The sequence below is a fragment of the Malaclemys terrapin genome, chromosome 2 (assembly GCF_027887155.1).
Source record: "Malaclemys terrapin pileata isolate rMalTer1 chromosome 2, rMalTer1.hap1, whole genome shotgun sequence".
NCBI lineage: Eukaryota > Metazoa > Chordata > Testudines > Emydidae > Malaclemys > Malaclemys terrapin.
The window spans coordinates 171,690,441-171,710,376 of record NC_071506.1 but is presented as its reverse complement, the minus strand read 5'-3'; the positions used below and the strand labels follow the sequence as shown (position 1 = coordinate 171,710,376).

The 19,936-nt window shown below is 44.2% G+C and overlaps 1 protein-coding gene across 3 annotated transcripts in view; it reads left to right on the top strand.

Annotated features, from left to right (window-relative positions):
• AHRR (aryl hydrocarbon receptor repressor) overlaps positions 1-19,936 on the top strand; it is a 142,061-nt gene that overhangs the window by 15,655 nt on the left and 106,470 nt on the right. The window contains exons 2-3 of one of the 3 annotated variants that reach the window (XM_054018575.1): positions 5,873-5,944; positions 18,248-18,429. In XM_054018575.1, coding sequence (XP_053874550.1) covers positions 5,883-5,944; positions 18,248-18,429 — 244 coding nt within the window. In that variant the 5' untranslated portion in view covers positions 5,873-5,882. Of the gene's footprint in view, positions 1-5,799; positions 5,945-18,247; positions 18,430-19,936 lie in introns of those variants that run through there. The other 2 variants (XM_054018574.1, XM_054018573.1) reach the window with 2 other exon arrangements.

Below are 19,936 nucleotides of genomic sequence, written 5' to 3'. Positions count from 1 at the left end.
GAGCACCTCCCTGTTCAGCATCCTCCTTCTGGTATGGTAGACGGCCACGTGGGCCAATGCCATGAGGAGGTTGATGAGAAGGTCTCACAACTTCGTGGGGCCATGGATGGGATGTGCAAAGATCAGGATGTGTGGGGGAGAAGTGCAGCCAAAACCTGAGGAGAAGGTTCTGGAGTAGCCAGAAAAGGAGCTGCAACTTCGTGCACTTGATGTAAATGTGTGCCGGGATCTCCCTCATGCTGCAGAAGGGGAAAGTGTCAGGGGTGGCGGTGAACCGTGTCAGAACCTGTGCTCGCAGCTCCATGAAGGAGTCACCAACTAATATCCCCCAGAGAATCCCTGTAGTGGAGTGAGCAGACCGGACCTGGCTTCTGGTTTGCCTCACAAAGATATTTTCCAGTGAGTTTCACAGCTACTACCCAACAGCAGATGAATGTTGAGACTTAGGAATCCTGAATCATAGTTCAGGTTCTGAGGGGAGAATTCTCATAGAGGTCACGCACCATTCTGCCCCAGGCCCCACAAGCTTGACTCCTTCTATCCCTGGTCTCTCCAGCTTGTGTTTGTTTCACTTTCCCCTACCGCCACCCCCTATCTGTTTCTAATCCCAGTCCTCTCCTCCACGTTCCTCTTCATCTCAGTCTACCCCCTTATAATTCCCCCCAGATCTAGCTCCTCACTCCTCTGCATTCCACCTTCTCCTTGCTGCCTAGGCACCTACAAGGAGAGCATTGAGAACACATTAGAGAGTCTTCCTGCTCTCAATTCAATGCCTGATACCAGAGCAGCCCTTGGTGTGTGGGAGGAGTCCTGCAGGGAAAGACTTGTTCATCCCCTGCTGCTCTAGGATGGAGCATTCTTAATGGCTGTGTGGGGCTGGCATATGCACAGTGGAATCGCTTATAGGAGTTGTGAGGCAATGAAGCATCTGATTGGATGCAGAATATTCAGAGAATTTAGCTGCTATCTAAATAAGTCACTTGAGCATGTGCAAACTTATTTTTTAGAGGCTCGTAACAGGGCCAAATTTGGACACATTTTCATGAGGATGGCTAAAGGTACATCCCTGACACCCCTGCCAAATTTTAAGTCCCTGCTGCCATGCATGGAGGTGCTAGAGCTTCTCAATGAAATGGTTTTACTAACTTTCTAACATGAACAAAACAACGTATTTTACTCTAACCTCATTCTTGGAAATGGCTGAACCATTTTTGGTGAAGTTTTCTAAAAAGTTCAGACTGAGGCAGATCCCTGGCATGGGAAATCTCAGTCCAACTGGTTAAAGTTGGACAAAGTTATAAACAACCAAAACTTGGGTCTTATAATGGGATGTTTTGGATGAGCTTAAATATTGGACGAGCCCTGTATTATCAGATTTCTGTTCCTGAAAGTATGTACTTCTATACACTGTGGTCAAATCATCCCCTAACCTTCTCTTTGATAAGCTAAATACATTGAGCTCCTTGATTCTGTCACTACAAGACTCCTTTTCAATCCTTTAATCGTTCTCATGGCGTTTCTCTGAGCCCTCTCCAAGTTTTCAACATCTTTCTTGAAGTGTGGATACCAAAACTGGACACAGTGTTCCACTAATGGTTGCACCAGTGCCAAATATGGAGGTAATAAAACCTCCCTGTTCCTACACAATATTCCCCTGTTTATACATTCAAGGATTGCATTAGCCCTTTTTGTAATAGTATCTCATTCGGAGCTCATGTTCAGCTGATTATCCACCATGACCCTCAAATCTTTTTCAAAGTCACTGCTCCCTAAAATAAAGTCCCCCATTCTTTAAGTTTGACCTACATTCTTTGTTCCTGAGTTTATACGGCCAATTAGTAGAAGGGACAGGATTCGAACTCGAATTTATGACTCACAAACTTCTTCCTCTAAACAGTGCTGTTTAAATTATACTTCTATGTGGCTGACAAGAGCACAGACAAAAAATGATTAATTGATTTGAAGGCCCAAAGGGCCTATTAGATCACGTAGTCGGACCTCAGGTGTAACTCAAGTCATTACATTTCACCCAGTCATCTCCTTATTTACCCCAATAACTTGCGTTTGGCTAAAGCATATCTTGCAGAAAGGCATCCAGTGTTGATTTCAAGACATCAAGAAATGGAGAATCTACTTCTTCCCTTGGTAATTTGTTGCAAAGGGTATCACTTTCACTGTTAAAAAGGTTGTGCCTAATTTCCAATATGAATTTGCCTGGCATCAGCTTCTAGCCAATGATTCTTGTTATGCCTTTTCCAGCTTGATTAAAGTTCACTTTAGTACCCAGTTTAGTCAAACACCTAAATAGAGAAAAAGCAGAAAGGGGCTGTGTGACAGTGCAAGAAGTACACTGTCTGATCTTTGTGAAACAGATTAAGTGCAGCTCCTCGGCTTCCCCCTGTCTTTGCATAAGGGAAGTTGTATAAGGGTGTCTAGTTGAAAGCCAGTGGAGAAGGACTTCTACTTTCAGGCTCAACACCCCTCAAGTGGCGTAGGTTTGAATCCCACACTGTGTCATTTTTCTGTTTAGTTTTGGTTTAGGCTGAACTTTTTTTTTAATTGTTGTGTAAACACAGCCCTCTAAGGATACTGTCCCATTCCAGGGCAATTGCACCTCTGTTTCCCCTCAGTGGTCCACCAAAGGGACAAACTCTCAGGCTTCTGGCTTCCCTGGCTATCACCTCTCTTGGGTGGAGACACACATCTCTCTCCCTTCTGACCATGATTAAGGCTACGTTTTAGTCACGGGTATTTTTAGTAAAAGTCATGGACAGGTCATGGGCAGTAAACAAACATTCATGGCCCATGACCTGTCCATGACTTGTACTATTTACCTGTAACTAAAACTTGTGCTGGGGCCCCCAGGTGTTCTGGAAGGGGGTGGTCTGGGGGCGCCGTGGGGGTGTGTGTGGCCCAGGACCCCAGCTGGCACTGGGGTGAGGGGGTGGGCAGCAGCGTGCGGCCCGGGACCCCTGCTGGTGCTGGCAGAGGGGCGGTTGGTGTGTCTGGTAGGCTCCCTACCCAGCTCCATGTGTCCCAGCAGCTCCTAGGGGGAGAGAAAGCCACGGGGGGGACGGATTACTCCTTGCGCTGTCCCCACCCCCAAGCTCTGGTTCTGTAGGTCCCATTGACCAAGAACCGCAGCCAATGGGAGCTGCAGGGGCAGTGTCTGCAAAGGGACAGTGCGCAGAGCCCCCTGGCCCCTCCACCTAGGTCAGGAGTTGCAGGGTCATGCCAGCTGCTTCTGAGGAGCCTTCCCCTGCCCCCCCCAGACTCCAAGCCTCTGCCCCACCCCTGAGCCCCCACCTACACCCAAATTGCTGCTGGCCTAGGGGCTGCCCAAGTGTTCTTCCGTGACCTCTGTGACAGATACGCAGCCTTAACCATGATATCTCTAGGCTGCACAGTTCCCTGCCTTCACCATGTTATTCCAAACACAGACAGGTTGCTCAAGGACACCTGCTTGCTTTCTTGTCAGAGACGGATAGTAGATGTAATTACTACAGTTCTAAGTACCACACAGTTCTTTCTATGCAAGCCTATTTTATTCTTAAGGTAAAAAGCACTACAGAGAAAACATACTAAAAACAATAAAAAAAAATCTACATGCATGCTAATAAGCTTACTGGAGATCCCGCCAGCTTTAACATGGATTCTGGCAGGAGCAGTCCTTCAAATCCCCACCCAATGGGAGTCCTCGTGGATCATTACAGCTTCAACTCAGAACAAGCACTCAGTCTTATGGGGTGTCAGTAAGCCCAGTCCTCCAACCCTTTCCAAAGTATTGGGGCTCTTCCTGTACCAGGGTGTCTGTCCATTTGCTGGATCAAGAAGAAGGCCCTGAGCCTGGTAAAACCAGGCTATTTATTTAAAAAACACTTCCTTTGTCTGTGGGTCTTTGGAGAATCCTCTCCAGGGAGGTGGCTTCAAAGGGTTGATAAGGATGGAAGTATATTAGCATCTTTCTTCCACTAGAGAAGATACATACAATGCCACAATAACACATCCATAACTGCATTTTAATGTATTATATCCCAAAGGTATTAACCCTAATTCAATAACATTTAACTTAATTCAATAAATGTTATCTTAATTCCATAAGGATTGTTCAGGATATTGTCATTTTGTCACAGGTACATCTACACTGCAATTTAGGGTGTGTTATTTAGGGTATGTCTACAGCACGAATGAAGGTGCAATTGTAGCATGGGTAGGCATACTCACACTAGCTTTAATCTAGCTCAGATGAGTAAAAATAGTAGTGGAGATGTGGTGTCATGGATTCCGCTGTGCGTCAACCACCAGAATATTTTCCCAGGGTCCCTGGTGGACTTGTACTGTGGCAGCTAGCCCATGGTGAAGCCCTTGCCACCACATCTTCACTACAATTGGTACCTGCATTAGATAGATTAAAGCTACCACAAGTATACCTACCAGCACTACAATCACACATTCAATTGCAGGGTAGACAGACCTAGGTAACCCTCAGGAATAAGTCTTGGGGAAGAGAACTTGCTGACTGTGGGTCCAATACTGTATACTTCCTCATATAACTTTACTCACACATGAAGATAAGTGTGGAAGGTTTTGCATCCTTGGGCTTTAATACTGTTTTATTTGTTAGGGGTTTTTTGTCATTGAACTATTCAGTCAGTCTCCAGACTGTAAACTGGATGTGCTTTAGAAAAAGGTATCAGGGGGTAGCCGTGTTAGTCTGTATCTACAAAAACAACAAGGAGTCTGGTGGCACCTTAAAGACTAACAGCTTATGCCCAAATAAATCTGTTAGTCTTTAAGGTGCCACCAGACTCCTTGTTGTTTTTTTAGAAAAAGGGTACTCAAATAGGCATTTAAAATATTAAATATTTGAAATTATTACATGCATAATGTGTGCTCCTACCAGCTGGGCCTGTGCTCTTCCCCAGGTAAGAAAAGGCAAGCTGGGTCAATATTTGGATGGGTGGCTTCCAAAACAAAAAACTCTTGGTACTGCATGAAGTAGTGTTTGTGATTCAATATGTGGCACTCTTCTGTTTCAGCTGTCACTTGAATCCACAACCCATCATATTGCTAGGAGGGGTTCTGTGCTGCTGGAGGGACTACAGTAGTTGTAATAGTAGCAAGCCCACCAGGCCTGAACTCAGATCAGGGCCCCATTATGCTAATCACTGTACAAACACTGAGACATAACTCCTGCTCCAAAGAGCTTGCAGTCTAAATAGAAAAGACAGAACAAGCATCAAAGTAACTTGCCTACAATCACAAAGGTGGGGATTGAATCTGTCTCTGGCAAATGCTCTAGGCACTGGACCCAATGACCTTTCTAAGAGTGTAGAAGATGTTAAATGTGAGGACCCGGACAAATTCCAGTTTAAGTAATTGCATCCTACTTAGCACAATTTCAGTAAAGGAAGAAATTATTCCTGTATATTTCAAGAGTTGTGGGATCCTTCCTCATGGAAGGTGATATATAATATTATTTATTATTATTAACCCTAAATATATATTGGCCAGGAAATTAGAATATATATTGGCCAAGAGATTTTTTTTTAAAGGAAGAAAGAAGTCTATTTCAGGCTCTCTAATAAGCAAGATGTATTTTATACCCATTTTATACCATTTTTGATGGTTTAATGAAACATGAAAATTAAATATAAACATCAATATTCTAATAATATTAAACTAAGAAACAGGATGAAGCCTGACACTTCTTTCTTAACTAATGTCACGGTGCCTTTTAGCTTTACATAATGCCATGGTTTAAGGAACGAGCACTGGCTTTAATTGAATTTCCTGGGTTTTGTCATTTTGTGAAGTGATATGAAACACTGAAAACTCTGAAAATGAACCACCTATTGCTTTTCTGTTTCAGTACCAGGACAATGATTCCACCAGGGGAATGTCTGTATGCTGGGAGGAAAAGGAGGAAACCCGTTCAGAAACAGTTAAGTATCATATTCAACTATGCCTCCCTCTGCGTGGATATGGTACAAGGGAGACAAGCTGCAGGGAGTCCCTTCCTTCCACAGTGCACCCACACAGGAGAGGCTTAATCTGTCTCCCCACAGTGGGAAGTACAAGCTTGGCAGGATGGCTAGTTTATCTGTTAGTGCTGTCTGGCCCCAGAAAGAGTGTTTCTGGGCAGAGCATGGGGGAGGCCCTGACCCTTCCCCTTAAACTCCACCTAGGCTGGCTGTGTGGGGGGAATGCTGTTGCACGTTTTAAAGCTGTAACAAGAACTGCTCTCTACCACGTTCTCCCCAGTGCTAAGGAGGCGTTATGCCTTTCAAAGGACTCAGTGTCTCCTGACACCAATGCCCTGGCAATGGCCTTCCTATCCTTTCCCTAACATGGCTCAGCCTTGTATGCAGCATAACTGAACCAAAAATGTATTTGGTTTGAAAATTGAAAATTTATAATTTTAATATAATTATTAAATTGAATTATATAATATAATTGGTTTGAAAATTGAAATTTATAATTGAAATTGAAAATTATATGAGTTTGAAAATTGAACATATTATGGGTTAATTTAACTAAATGAAACAATTAATTGGTGAGTGGCACTTTTTGAATAAAGAATAAATAATTTTTCAGATAATTATTTTATTAGATCATTTTAATTATAAGGAGACTTGAATCTAAGTTTTGTGCAAGGAGTGCAGGAACAAAAGCACTGTGAAGTAACAGGATGGCTTGAAATGCAAGGAAGGAAAGGTCATTATCATTCAAATATGAAATGGTTTCCAGATGCCCCAAACCACTCAGTGAAATAAATGTTTTTATTATAATGATCCCTGCATCTTTTGTGTTGTACCATGTAATTGTAAAACCAACTATATTTTTGGTATTTTTCAGAGTTATAAATACAAACTAGCATTGATGGGCATGGTACTACAATTAAGGATCATTAAAATGAAGCTCCCTCTTTCCAGTTGCTCATAACATCTTAAAGCTAGACCATTTGGGCTAACATTTTATGTTTGGTCTAAAGGGGAGTATTTTTGAAGGTTTGAGCAACATCTATTGAGCTGTTTTGGAGTTAGGTGAACAACTTGTTTCCACTTAGAAAAATCTCGCAAATGCAAATACATTGTGGTGGATAAGAAAATGCACAAAAATAATGGACTAAGAAGTTATGGATCCTACAATCACTGTAACTTGGCTCTCAGACATATAATATTTTGTTCTACTGTGTATGTAAGCTTTAAGTTTGGCCCTCATCCTATAAACATGAACTCAATGTGTCCACTTACATACATGAAGTTAAGTATGTGCATGATTGTTTGCATGGTCTGGGCCTTAGTGTTCAAGGAGGCAGAATTACAGTTGCTGTGGAAACTTGTAACTTTGAATTTTGTGGTTCCATGGCTTCCCTAGAGATTTATGTGCTATCCAAAGGTACAGCTGTATGACTTACTTGGTTTCTCTAGAAGAGGATGTTCAGATAAGCAAGATAGCTAAGAATAGCACTCTGCTAACAGAGGGAGTAGATGTTCTCAGGAATCTTGGGTGAAATCCTGGCTCCAAGTATCAGTGGCAAATCTCCCATTGACTTCAATGGGGACAGAATTTTCCCCCTTGCAGGGTGGAAAGTGATTCTGCCTTGAAAATACATTTGCTATAGGATTTCATTCCAGATACCTGTGCATGCATTTTAGGCAGCCAGGGCAGCAGTAAGACGGATTCAGAAACTTGACTCTGGATAAAATATGGTGGGGGGAGGGATAGCTCAGTGGTTTGCACATTGGCCAGCTAAACCTAGCATTGTGAGCTCAATCCTTGAGGGAGCCACTTAGGGATCTGGGGCAAAAAATCAGTACTTGGTCCTGCTAGTGAAGGCCGGGGGCTGGATTCAATGACCTTTCAGGGTCCCTTCCAGCTCTATGAGATAGGTATATCTCCATATTTAAAAAAAAAAAAAGTGTAGACCTGCCCTATTGTAGGCAGCCCTCACTTTCCAGTGTGATGTTATTTATGATTTAATCAGGATCATTTTTCAGTCTATGGCAGTGTCTGTCTCTTCCTCAAAGCTTGTCTGTCTGTGGACCTGGTCGCTGGTGTGTGAAGCTCTTCATGTGTTCTCTGCTATTCAGGAACATACTCTGATCTTAAAGACCTTGAATGAAAATGCTGTACTGGTACTTCTGGTGCCCAGAGCCTCTTTCAGGATCTGCGTCTTTCATTTCTTTCACACAGACAGAATGCATTGGCACTCCAGGACTCTGAGGTAGGAGAACAGGCAGTCCTTGTTCTGCCATAGGTTTTTCACATTCCCTTGGTCCTCTGTGCGAGGAATCAGGGTCTGCAGCAGAGCCAATCTTCAGGCAACCTAATAAGCATGGCTGGCCTGTAATAGGTTGTCTGATTGGTTGCAGCCCCATACTGGTTGGAAGAGTCAGCAGACCAGCTTGTAAGCCCAGCAGTAGCTTGTTGTTTAGTGGCTGCTCAAAGCATTTGTGCTTGACTGTGATAGCTCCAGCCTTGCCTCACTGCAGGTAACCCAGTTCTGACACTCAGCTCTGGTTCCTGACCTCTGACCCTTGGCTCTGGCTTTAGACTCTGGTTCTGAACGTGGGCTCTGACTGCAGCAGTGATCCATGGCTCTAATTCTTTGCTACCGACTCCTGTTCTACCCACTAGAGATTGCTCCTGCCCTGACACTAGGCATGACCACCCACATCCCAGTCACATGACACTGCTCTCTGGGGTGGAAGAAGTCATGGCTATGGGGCTAGAGGAGGCTCTGGTGATAGGGTTTACTCCATCTGAAGTGGCATGGGCCTACAACAGGAAGCTAAAAGTCCTTCCAAATAAATAAATTAACAACAACAACAACAAAAAAGAGAGAGAGATATGGGACCACACAATGTAGGATTATGGGGTCTTGGTGAGAATTTTCCTTAGTTACTCAGCTGAGTTTTAAAATGCCCAGGCAAGGTTTATTTCTTCTTTTACTCATTTCCAAAGACCTGCTCAAACTCTAGGTAATCTAGGAAATTCAGTGTCACGTGGGGAGAGCAGAACAATAACTTAGTTCCTGCTAGAGAGACACGATGGAAAAGGTACTCATTATATATATTAATTTCTAAGACTTCTTGCAGTTGTTGGCCTACACTGGACCTCAAACAAGTTGGTTTCTTCCTTCCTTCTTGTGCCCAGGATCCCTCCCGGGGGTGAGGAGGGGAGTATGGAGTTCTCCTGGATACATATCTGCACAACCCCATCAATATGGCTCACATTCACCAAGATGATGATAGTGGTAGCTGCTGCTTTGAGGCTGAAAGGTCTGACTGAGGTGCTCGCTTCTGCCACAAAGTGATACACAGCTCAGTAGCTCAGGATTGCCAGACCACAGAGGATACATTGTAACTGCCAAAAAAAGCTGTGTTCTTAATTCGGGTTACCTTCCTTGCATTAGCTAACTTGGATTAAAACAGCAGTGAAGACATGGCATCTCATCTTTTAACTAGGGTTATCAGCTCAAATTAAAGCCCATAGCAAGCCTGGGGTGGAATTTGACCTGCTAACTTGAGTTAAAAGCTGAGTTGCTTTGCCCAGCATGTTCCAGTCATTCCCTCACCCCCACTAACCTCCTTTAATCACCGGCATGCCCCTAAACCAGGAGCTGCAAGGGAATCAGTACAGAGCCATGTGCACTGGGAAAATTCCTCCAGCTACTATTCTGCACCACTTACAGCCTCTGAATGCTGCTGAATTGGCAGAAAGGGGCTGTAGCAGAGGCCAGATCTGGCTTTCTGTGGGGTTTTTTAAGCCAGTGTTTGAAAAATTTACCTCTCGCATATTAGCCTGAGGAATAAGCCTATTAGTTAGGGCAAAAAGTATCTGTACTACCACACCATACCAAACCCACTCTCCCAGGTATTTAAAGGGATAAAGCAATTGTGTACTGCTTACAGTGCATTATATTTAACTGCAATGTTGTTAACCCTCTTTCCATGTAATATATTTTGAATATTGTTTATTAGACTTTCTTTCCTCTCTGGCCTCACCTCATGGTTTCTTTTGTTTCATTTTTATAATAGAACATGATCTTGACCTGTGTTGTTTTCAGTATGTTTTTTTCTCTCTCCCTTCCACTTGTTCCCCCATCATATTTCAAATTAGGTATGGCAGTTGGGCTTGCAGCAACTTGCCAATGCAGGCCTCCGTGCTAAAACGGTTTGAGGTAGAGCTGGTCAGAAAATGGGGAAGAGAAGGGTGGGTGTTTCAATGGAAAATATCAGAGGAAACAGTTTTGTTTCATTTTTTGTCAATACTTTCTACAGAATTTTTTGACATTTTGTTGAAAATGGAAGAAATTTTCAGTTGCTGAAAACCAAAAATGTATTTGGTTTGGGGGGGTTTCAGTTTTCTGATGAAAAATGGAAAATATTCAAGGAAAACAGATGCTGTCTATGAAAATGTTTGTTTAGTGGAAACCCCAATTTTCCATTTGAGGACAAAAAACGGATGAAAAATGTTGACCTGCCCCTGTTCTGTGTATTCTCTCTCCTGAATTGATTTCCCTCAGGGATTCACCTGATTTTTCATTGGGGGTAAGAACATCCCACTCTGCTAGGCTGGATAGGAGTCTGGAATCTTTGAGAGGTTTCACAGCATCATTCTCTGGGAAGGCAAGAGGAGACAGATAGGGATAGGGGTTGCCCCCTTACAGAATGAGTAGGATTTTTGGTCCCCCCACAAAAGAAACCAGTGGATCCCAGGGGATCTATAGAAGCTGGCTGTATGGAAGCCTTGTCTCTCTGCCTCCTGTCAGCTGATGATCCTAGAACTACCTCTTAAATCGGGGTACCACAGAATGGTTAATAGGTTAATGTGGCCTCCTATTACATTAAATTAAGCAGAAACTTATCATGGGTTTGGTTGGGGGGCAATCAGCAGCAGGTGTAGACAACCCTCATGGGGAGGTTTGGAAGGGTCATGAGGTGCTGGAGGAACATGCTGAAGACCTGCACAATCTGGGGTCTGCTATGTTTCAGTCCCCTTCTCCCACTGAGGTAATGGAGACCATCTGTCCCTACTTTTGCTGGGCCCCAGCTCTTCTATATCTGGTTCAGTTCTCCCTGCATATGTGCAAATCAGTCACAAACCCCAGCTGCTCTCCTGTTCCATACAAACCCTGTTAAGGGTGGTCTACACTAAAGAAGTTTGGCATTTACAGCGCCAGTTCAAGCACCAGGAACCAGGTCTGGTCAAAAGTTTCCCATCAAAATGTTTTTTTTAGCCAGAAAACTGGATTTTGAAATAAAGGAATTTTTGTTGCACAGTGCTTGCTTTCTGTGCGAAATTCTAACTTTTCATTGAAAAATCAAAAAATTTTCAGCCCCAAGCCCAAAAGCTTTGGGCCAAAATGCAAAAACTTTTATTTGGAAATGCCACTGTGATGCTTCATGGGAGTTGTTCAAATGCCTCATACACCTGTTCTCCTCTATGGGCCTGGCACCCCAGCCTTGAACACTTGTAAAACACTTTGTGTCCCAACTCAAAAGTTCTTATAACATTTTACCGTCATTTAAAGTAACATCACAATTGTCCTAGCTTGGCACAAAACTTACAGCTGCTCCAGCCCACATCAGTTCAGTCAGAATCATTTCAGTGCTAATATACACATAAACCTCAAAAGGGGCAGCTGCTCTGGGTTTGTTAGTTTTCATTTATAAGGCCCTTTGTGGCTTAGCCCTGCCCTTCTTAGCATAATTTCTTATATGATATCAAGTAGCTGACCCTCACCTCTGCTCTGCCACTGATGCCATTTTGGCCCTTAATCCATTTTCCCTCAAACACCTTTGAGCTTTGTGCTATGCCACCCCTTACATTTGGGAAGGGTTGCTACTAAAAATCTGCAAAGCCACTGTATCATCCTCTTTGAAATTCACCGATGCCATGATGCCATGATACCTAAGTAATGCCTAGTCATGGCTAGGCAGCTGCAAGTGCTGTTTAGTATGCTAACCATAATTGTCTAATAACTATTACTCTGTGCTATATTCCTCAGATTGTTGTATCTCGTCTTCCCCATTTTTTAAAGACAGTACACCATATTAAAAGATTAGAGTGTTTTATTTAGCTCTTTAACTCTTTTTATAGCCTAGCACATTTTTTAAAATGTATTCACAAACTTTTTAAAATATCAACTCATCTCCACTTAATGAAAAACAGACTACAGAGGGAAGGGAGTTGTGCCTGGAATTGTGGGATAGATATCGCACTCCACAGGCATAGCAACAGTTGGAGGAACTGACTTGTGTAGATACACTGCAGTGCAGGAGAGGATTTACCATGAAACAAACTGTGCCGAGGCACAGGGCCCCCAATGACGGGGGGCCCCAATATGCAGGACAAATATCTGCCAACCTGCCCCCGAGTCCCGGCCGGCAGCGCAGCAGGGCTCAGGCAGGCAGGCTGCCTGCATGCCGTGGCCAGTGGCTCCACACTGCTTCCGGAAGTGGCTGGCTGCTGGCATGTCTCTGCGCACCCCTGGCAGGCAGGGGAGGTGGCTCCGCAGAGACGTGCCAGCAGCAGGGCTAAGGCAGCTCCCAGAAGTAGCTGGCATGTCCCTGCGGCCCCGGGGAGGGAGGGCTGGGGTGTCTCTGCGTGCTGCCCCCTCCCTAAGCACCGACTCCCCAGCTCCCATTGGCCAGGAACTGCAGCCAATAGGAGCTGCAGGGGCAGTGCCTGCAGGCAGCAGCACGTGGAGACACCCTGCTCCCCTCCCTCCCCCCATCTAGGAGCCACTGCCAGAGGGGTGTGTGTGCCGGTCACTTTGAGAGCCGCACTGCCCGAACTAAGTTCTGTCCCCCTGGGCCCCTCCCGCACCCCAACCCCCTGCCCCAACCCAGAGCCTGCACCCAAACTTCCTTCCAGAGCCCACCCCCCGTACCCTCCCCTGCACCCCAATCCCCTGCCCCAATCAAGGTACCTCATTTTATTTTCATTTACTTCCCATTACTTATAATATAGGAGGAGGATGAAGAAAAAAAGAATGAAAAAACATGGGAAGATAAGAGAGAATGTTCTTTTTCTTGACTGGCTTCTGGAGGTGGGGGCAAAACTGAAGCTGCGCACAGGGCCCCACTAACTCTAAATCCGCCACTGCTGCAATGGATTACACTAATTACAATGGGTAGCATAGATGCACTGAACCATTTGAGGAACAAATGGCTCCATTATTTGCTTACTACTTAACTCTGAAATAAGTGCAGACTTTTAGTGCACCAGTTCCCAAAATTGGGGTCCACAGAAAACTGGCTCTTTACATAGTGTTGGGTCCTCTTTTTTCCCTCCATCAGCATCTACAGGTGTCCAGGATTTCTATTGCAAAGAAGAACCTGGAGGCTTTTATAAGCAGCCAGAAAGAAGGCGGTGTCAGCATAGCCGCCTTTATTAGAAGCTACTACTACATAAGAAGTAGAGAGTAAAGAGGTAGGATAGTGAATGGGAAATTTGGTGATCTCTGAGGCAATCTCACAATTGTGATGTGGTCCATGCAATGGAGGAGTTTGCGAATCTCGTTCTAGTCCAGACCAACCCTTAAAATGTGCAGTAACTAGCACCTTGTCATCCACTTGCTGCTCAAAATATGGTATAGAATCTATACCATAGAATCCAGAACCTATCTGTTTGCTGTCTTCTGTTTATGGATAGATAAGCTATATTGTTCATAGCACTCAGAACCTAATCTCCACTTAGATAAAACTCCCATTCATTTGGATTCACTCCCTTGCTGCCTCACTTCTTTTGATTCTCAGCAAGAGGCCATGTGGGGCTCTCTCTTGCTTTCATTTTGTACCTTTTCACTGAAACATCGAGAAATCACTTGGCTTCTTCCCTCACGTAGTTTTACTTATCACACTCATCACAATCCAAAAACACAATCACCCAGTGCAGGGGTAGGCAACCTATGGCACGTGTGCTGAAGGCAGCACGCAAGCTGATTTTCAGCGGCACTCATTGCCCGGGTCCTGGCCACCGGTCCGGGGGGCTCTGCATTTTAATTTAATTTTAAATGAAGCTTCTTAAACATTTTAAAAACCTTATTTACTTACATACAACAATAGTTTAGTTATATATTATAGACTTATAGAAAGAGCCCTTCTAAAAAGTTAAAATGTATTACTGGCACGCGAAACCTTAAATCAGAGTGAATAAATGAAGACTCGGCACTCCACTTCTGAAAGGTTGCCAACCCCGACCCAGTGCTTAATTTCTAATGACAGAGGTGCTGGGGCCAGTGGTGGATTAGCCACTGGGCCGACGGGGCCCATGCCCAGGGGCCCCAGCCAACTGGGGGGGACCTGAAGGGGCCCAGAAAAAATCCACCACCAGGCAGTGGAAGCCCGGAGCCCCGTCCACCTGGCAGGCGGAGCAGGGGAAGTCCCCACACCCCAATCCCATTCTGCAGCAGCAACGCCAGGCAGATGGGCAGGGCGAGGGAAGCCCCTCCCAGTGCCCCCAACCCCACTCACCGGCAGAAGCCGTGGGATGGGGGAAGCCCCTCCCAGTGGCCCCTACTCTGTCCCCATCCCTGTCTGAACCCACAGAATGGGGGAAGCCCCCTGAACTCATGTCACCCGACCCCAACCCTGGCAGAAGCCGCCGGTGGGGGAAGCCCCAGCACCCCCCGCAACCCTGTCCCTGGCAGAAGCTACAGGGCGGCAGGGGAAGCCCCCAGTGCCTGACTTCACTCTCTGGCAAAAGCACCGGGTGGGGCAGGAGAAGCCCCAGTGCCCCAACCCTGGTCCCCCGCAGAAGAGCAGGGGGTGGCGGGGGAAGCCCCAACACCTGAACCCCTGCTGTGGCCCTGGGACTGGAGGAGCTCTCACTCCCTGCTGCAGTCCAGGGCCAAGGCCGCAGTGTAGTCACAGTGTGTGTGTGCTGGGCAGAAAGTAGCAAATGGGTTGCAGAGTCGCAGTGGGGCGCAAAATGTGGGGACTCTGATAGAAGTGGGGTGCCTCAGGGAAGGGGCAGAAAGGGGTGGAGCTGTGAGCAGGGCCGCAGGCAGAAGGGGGGGAATGGGGGAGGGACCACAGGTGGAAGGGATGGAGAGGGGCCCCCCACTTGCTCTGGCCCAGGGGCCCAGGAAACCTTAATCTGCCTCTGGCCCGGGCTCAAGCAATTTTTTAACTCTCATAACTGATGCAGCAAGCCCAGAGGCATTGGGGTTATGAACTACAAAGCCTAGAGGTGCCGGGGCTCAGCCCTGGCAAGCCCTGGCGCAAATTAAGCACTACAATTACCTCAGTCCATACCTCTCTGTCACTCCAGTCTAACAGAGCAACTATGGTTTTAGAATAAGATCACATAATTTCTATTTCCAATGTGCTATTCTTGACCATTTTTTTATCCACTGCGCTCCAGTCAAATCAAGCACCCTTTTACTGGGACTCATTTTATTTCTTCCTCACTCCATTGCTGCCTTACTTCAGAGATCAAGATAGGGTAAGTGTCTACATTGTGGTCTTTGGTCTGTGATATAGGAATATTAGATGTAACATTTTGTAATTTTTTCACTGTTTCTCATTCCTTGGTGTCAGGGTGAGTATGACTAGCTCATAAGTTAATATTGCCCGGTATCTACATCAGCTGCTGAAAAAACATCTAACTCTGGGACATGAGACAGAATGTTCCTCCCTCTTCATTAATTGCCTAATTTGTTTGATATTGTCTCTCTCTCTTTAAATGTAGATATTTACTAAGCACCAGTCACAGCTGTACTACTGCAGGTGCTTGAAAGCAACTCCATTACCTGTTTCAGTTGCATTTATTTTTACCATTTCCTTTTTAACACACACACCCCAACACACATAACAAAAACTGTGTTAAAAGAACATTATTAAAGATACAAAATCAACCATTCCAAAAATTAGGGAATATCAGATTTACAGCTGCCCATGCAACCTTAATTCAGCCCCTTTGTGTGTTCATTATGATAATCTTTAATTACTTGGTCCCATACTGTTTTTTCCCATGGAACCTCTGACTTTTTCACTCTATAGGATGGATTTACAAGGGGGCAGAATTAAGAACTCTTGACTATGAAACCTAAATAATCTTCTTTTAACATAGTTGTTTGTGTGCAATTATTTATTCTTTTGAGAAAAGTATTATTTTTGTTGGCATGGTTTTGACTGGGCAGTTTTTTATATATTTGGGTTTTAATTTTTGTTTGAACATTTTAATAATTGTAAAGTGCCTTGTGTAAAAAGCATATTGTGGGCCCTGCTAGAGAGCCTGTGTGCATCTGCAGCAGTGTATGGAGGCTGTAAAAGGCTAGAGAGTTCCTCCGGGGAGGCACTGTGTACTGCTGCAAGATGCCCTGCAGTGTTCTCTGGCCAGATATGAGCCCTGGCATAGGTGCAGGTGGTCCTTCCATTCTGTCATGCTTTATTAAATATTACAGAGATTAAAATTTCCATGAAACTATCCTATGGATATTGCAATGTCCAAAGAAAGGAGAATTTATGTTCTGAAGAGAGAAGCCTGATTGTAACCCCTGCCACCGCTGACGCAGATTGCAAAGGTGCGAGTGAATGTCATTTGTAGGTATCTGAAGAGTTCTTGCTCTTGGCAACAGAATGACTCCTCATGTTATTCCCTGGCCCTCCTGTGCTTGCCAGTACAGAGATCCTTTCCTTAACCATCCTTTGTCCTCAGGATCCCTAGATGTTCTAGTACTTCCATGCTTTGAAATGTTCCTGGGTACACCCACTAGATGAAACAGAGTTTCCCTCTGCATCTCCCCGACCCCACCCCCCACCCCACTGCGCACTACATGGATGACAAAGTATTTTCTGACATGCACTGGAAAGTGGGGATAGCACATCTTTTTCCCACCACTCCTGAGACAGGATCATGGGTGGAAGACCTTGCCTCTTCACCTGTTCCCCATTCTTGGGAGGGTGATGGGGAGGCCGCCTTTTCACCTCTTGATTCAGGAAAAAAATGCTTTAGAACAAGGAGTAAGGAGGACCCAATCTTGCTCAGGGACAGCAACACATAAACAAGATGTGTGCATCACCAATGCTTTCCCCCTTCCCACTGCCAAACCCTACCCCTACAAACCCCAGCTGCCCTCTGTTTGACAGACCCCTGAAACACACCATTGGCAAGCCACTCAATCCTGGGAAGGCATTTTACAATTGGTGGGATCATGGCTTGTCACTGGAGATAGTTCAGTTTTAAAAACAAACAAGAAACAGATAGTGGCCCAAATTCTGCACTCGTATGTGGAAGTTCAATAGAATCTGCCTGTATATGTCCAAGAGCAGATTTTGGTCCACTTATTCAGGTCCACTTATTCAAAACAAATTAATGTGTAAAAATTGCAGCACTTTGTTTAGTTACTGAGACTGCCTTACACATTGGCAGAATTGTATCGGAAGCACTACATGTGTTTAAGGGGAATGTAACTTACACATCACCTCTAAATTTGGCCCTGTGATTAATCTAAGTTGGCATAACATACACAGTGAGGGGACTGGACTCAGTCCAGACTTCTTGGGTTTGCTTAGACTTGCCTCTGAATTTGGTCCTCAAATGCCCCCCGTTCACCTTCTTGATACCTGGCCTTTCAATCTGGCAAGTCAGGGTGTGCAGAGGTTGTATTATCTTTTAATGATAACATATTAATTGTAATATCTTTGCAGAAGTGAGAAGAGTTATGTTTGTAACAAAGTGGGTTGTGCATGTTTACAGCCCTTATGTGCAGAGTATATGTGTGTTCTTGGGGTCTGTATCTCAAATAAGGAAAGCATTAAGGGGTAGGAAATCTTTAGTTTTTGTTAGGAAAATGAATGTGAGTGCATTAGGAAATGTCAAGAATGGTATCAGAATCTTAACTGAGAATTTAATTACTTTTTATGTGCTTTGTAATTGCAAAGATAATTGATCAATTCTATGTTTTATACTGTAGGAGTACATATTACAATCCCTTTGTCGGCTGAGATCATTAGAGAAGGAAGTCTTACATTCTTATCTGTTGCTTCATTCCCCATTGATGACTGAATAATTTTATTAAACTAAAAACCTTTCTTCTCTATTACAGTAAACATGCTTTGTATAATGAAGAAGGAAAATGAAGAATGGTTAAATTTTAAATAACTTTATGGATTCATTTACCTAAAGATAATGTACATGTTTCTATGATTAACTAATAGCAAATAGTGTATCAATTTCCCTGTATGCAGGTATAATGAATGATTAACAATACTTTTTCCCACCACAGAAGGCCTGCCATTGGGAATGAAAAGTCTAATCCTTCTAAGAGACATAGGGACCGTTTGAATGCTGAATTAGATCATCTGGCCAGCCTCCTGCCTTTCCCACCTGACATAATATCTAAGTTGGACAAACTTTCTGTCTTGCGCCTTAGTGTCAGCTATCTCCGAGTCAAAAGCTTCTTTCAGGGTAAGTCTCTTAAATATATCAAACACTTCAGTGAGGTTAAAGTGATACTGTTAACTTAAACATATTTTTCCACTTGTTTGCTTTGTGCATAGGAAGGACACCACTTTGAGTATAATCAGTTTCCTCTGTTACAGGTTTTTCAAACAATGATGGGATAAAAATGTATTTTAGAAAATAGGAAAATGCAATTATAAAATCACAAAAAATTTGCAGGGAGACTCAGGGGCACATGCAATATCTGAAACTACTTTCAACTCATTTTTTGAAATTGACTAGATGTCAGGGTGATAGTATCCTTTTAAGTATGTTGTACAAGTTAAGCAACAGCTATATGGTGACATTATCTGCATTTACTGCATGCCTATCAGGAAATAGACCTGGATGAGGGGCCAAAGAGATCACTTTCTTTCAGGAGAAGTGAAATCTGAAATCTCAAGTGTTGACTAAAGCCATAATGGGCTGCACTTTATTTTTATAGTTGTCTGTCACACCGTATAATCAAAGCCAAATGTGTACATGTGGATGTCCATAATAAGAATTCTTCCGAATTTGCAGACAGTTCTAGTTTCTTCTGTTCATGAAGTGTTTGGGTATTTCACCATCAGAAAATATTACATACAGAAGTTGGAATATAACAATGTTGGCCTGCCAAGAAATGTTACTCTTAAAACCCAGGGAAATAAAGCATGTGCCTCTGTTGCCTGCTATTCATCAAATTATCTTCTACTGCTTATAGTAAGTCAATAATGCAGAAATTAAAAAGTGAACATCAGTGAGTACTGGAATAATCATTTTTAACTGAATCTTTGAGTTCCCCACTACATGCCAATAGACAATTTCACCCTCATTTCTTTCTATTCCTAGCTGTTTTTAATTTTATATCCTGGCAGATCTTTTTCTGGGAATCTAAGGTGCCTGAGAAATACCAAGTTAATACTTCTTCTATTGAAATCATGGCTGATTGTGTCAGGCAGCTTATGGTCATGAAAGATATAATGGCCCAGATCATCACTCCTAGAGTTTGCACATGAATCCCCCCACTCCAACCGTGACATGTGAAAGGCAAGTCTTTGGCATCTTCTCTTAGCAGAGTCTCCTCTGTGGGATCATGGAGACATGGTGGAGACTGGGTGGGCCAGGAAAAGGAGCAAGTGGACTAGGTGTAGGGATAAGTGGATGCACACCTTTTCCCCCTCCCTCCCTGCAGAGAAACCTCAGAAGATATTATGGCACCAGGCCATCTTACGTTTTCCACAGAGCCTCCTCCACAGGTGTTCCAGGACAGAAGGTAGAGGATCCAGAGCCAATCCAGCCATACGGGACCTCTGCATGGCTCTGCCAGGTTTGAGGGCAAGGCAAACCCCACACCTTCAATGGTATGATGCGGAGAGATCTCCAGGAGGGAATCCTTGTGCAGATTTGCTCTCCCACAACCCCTTCTGGCAGGTTTTCAGCACAAGGGGATGATCTGGGCCATTATTTTGTCCCTGGTGGTTGGAAAACCAGG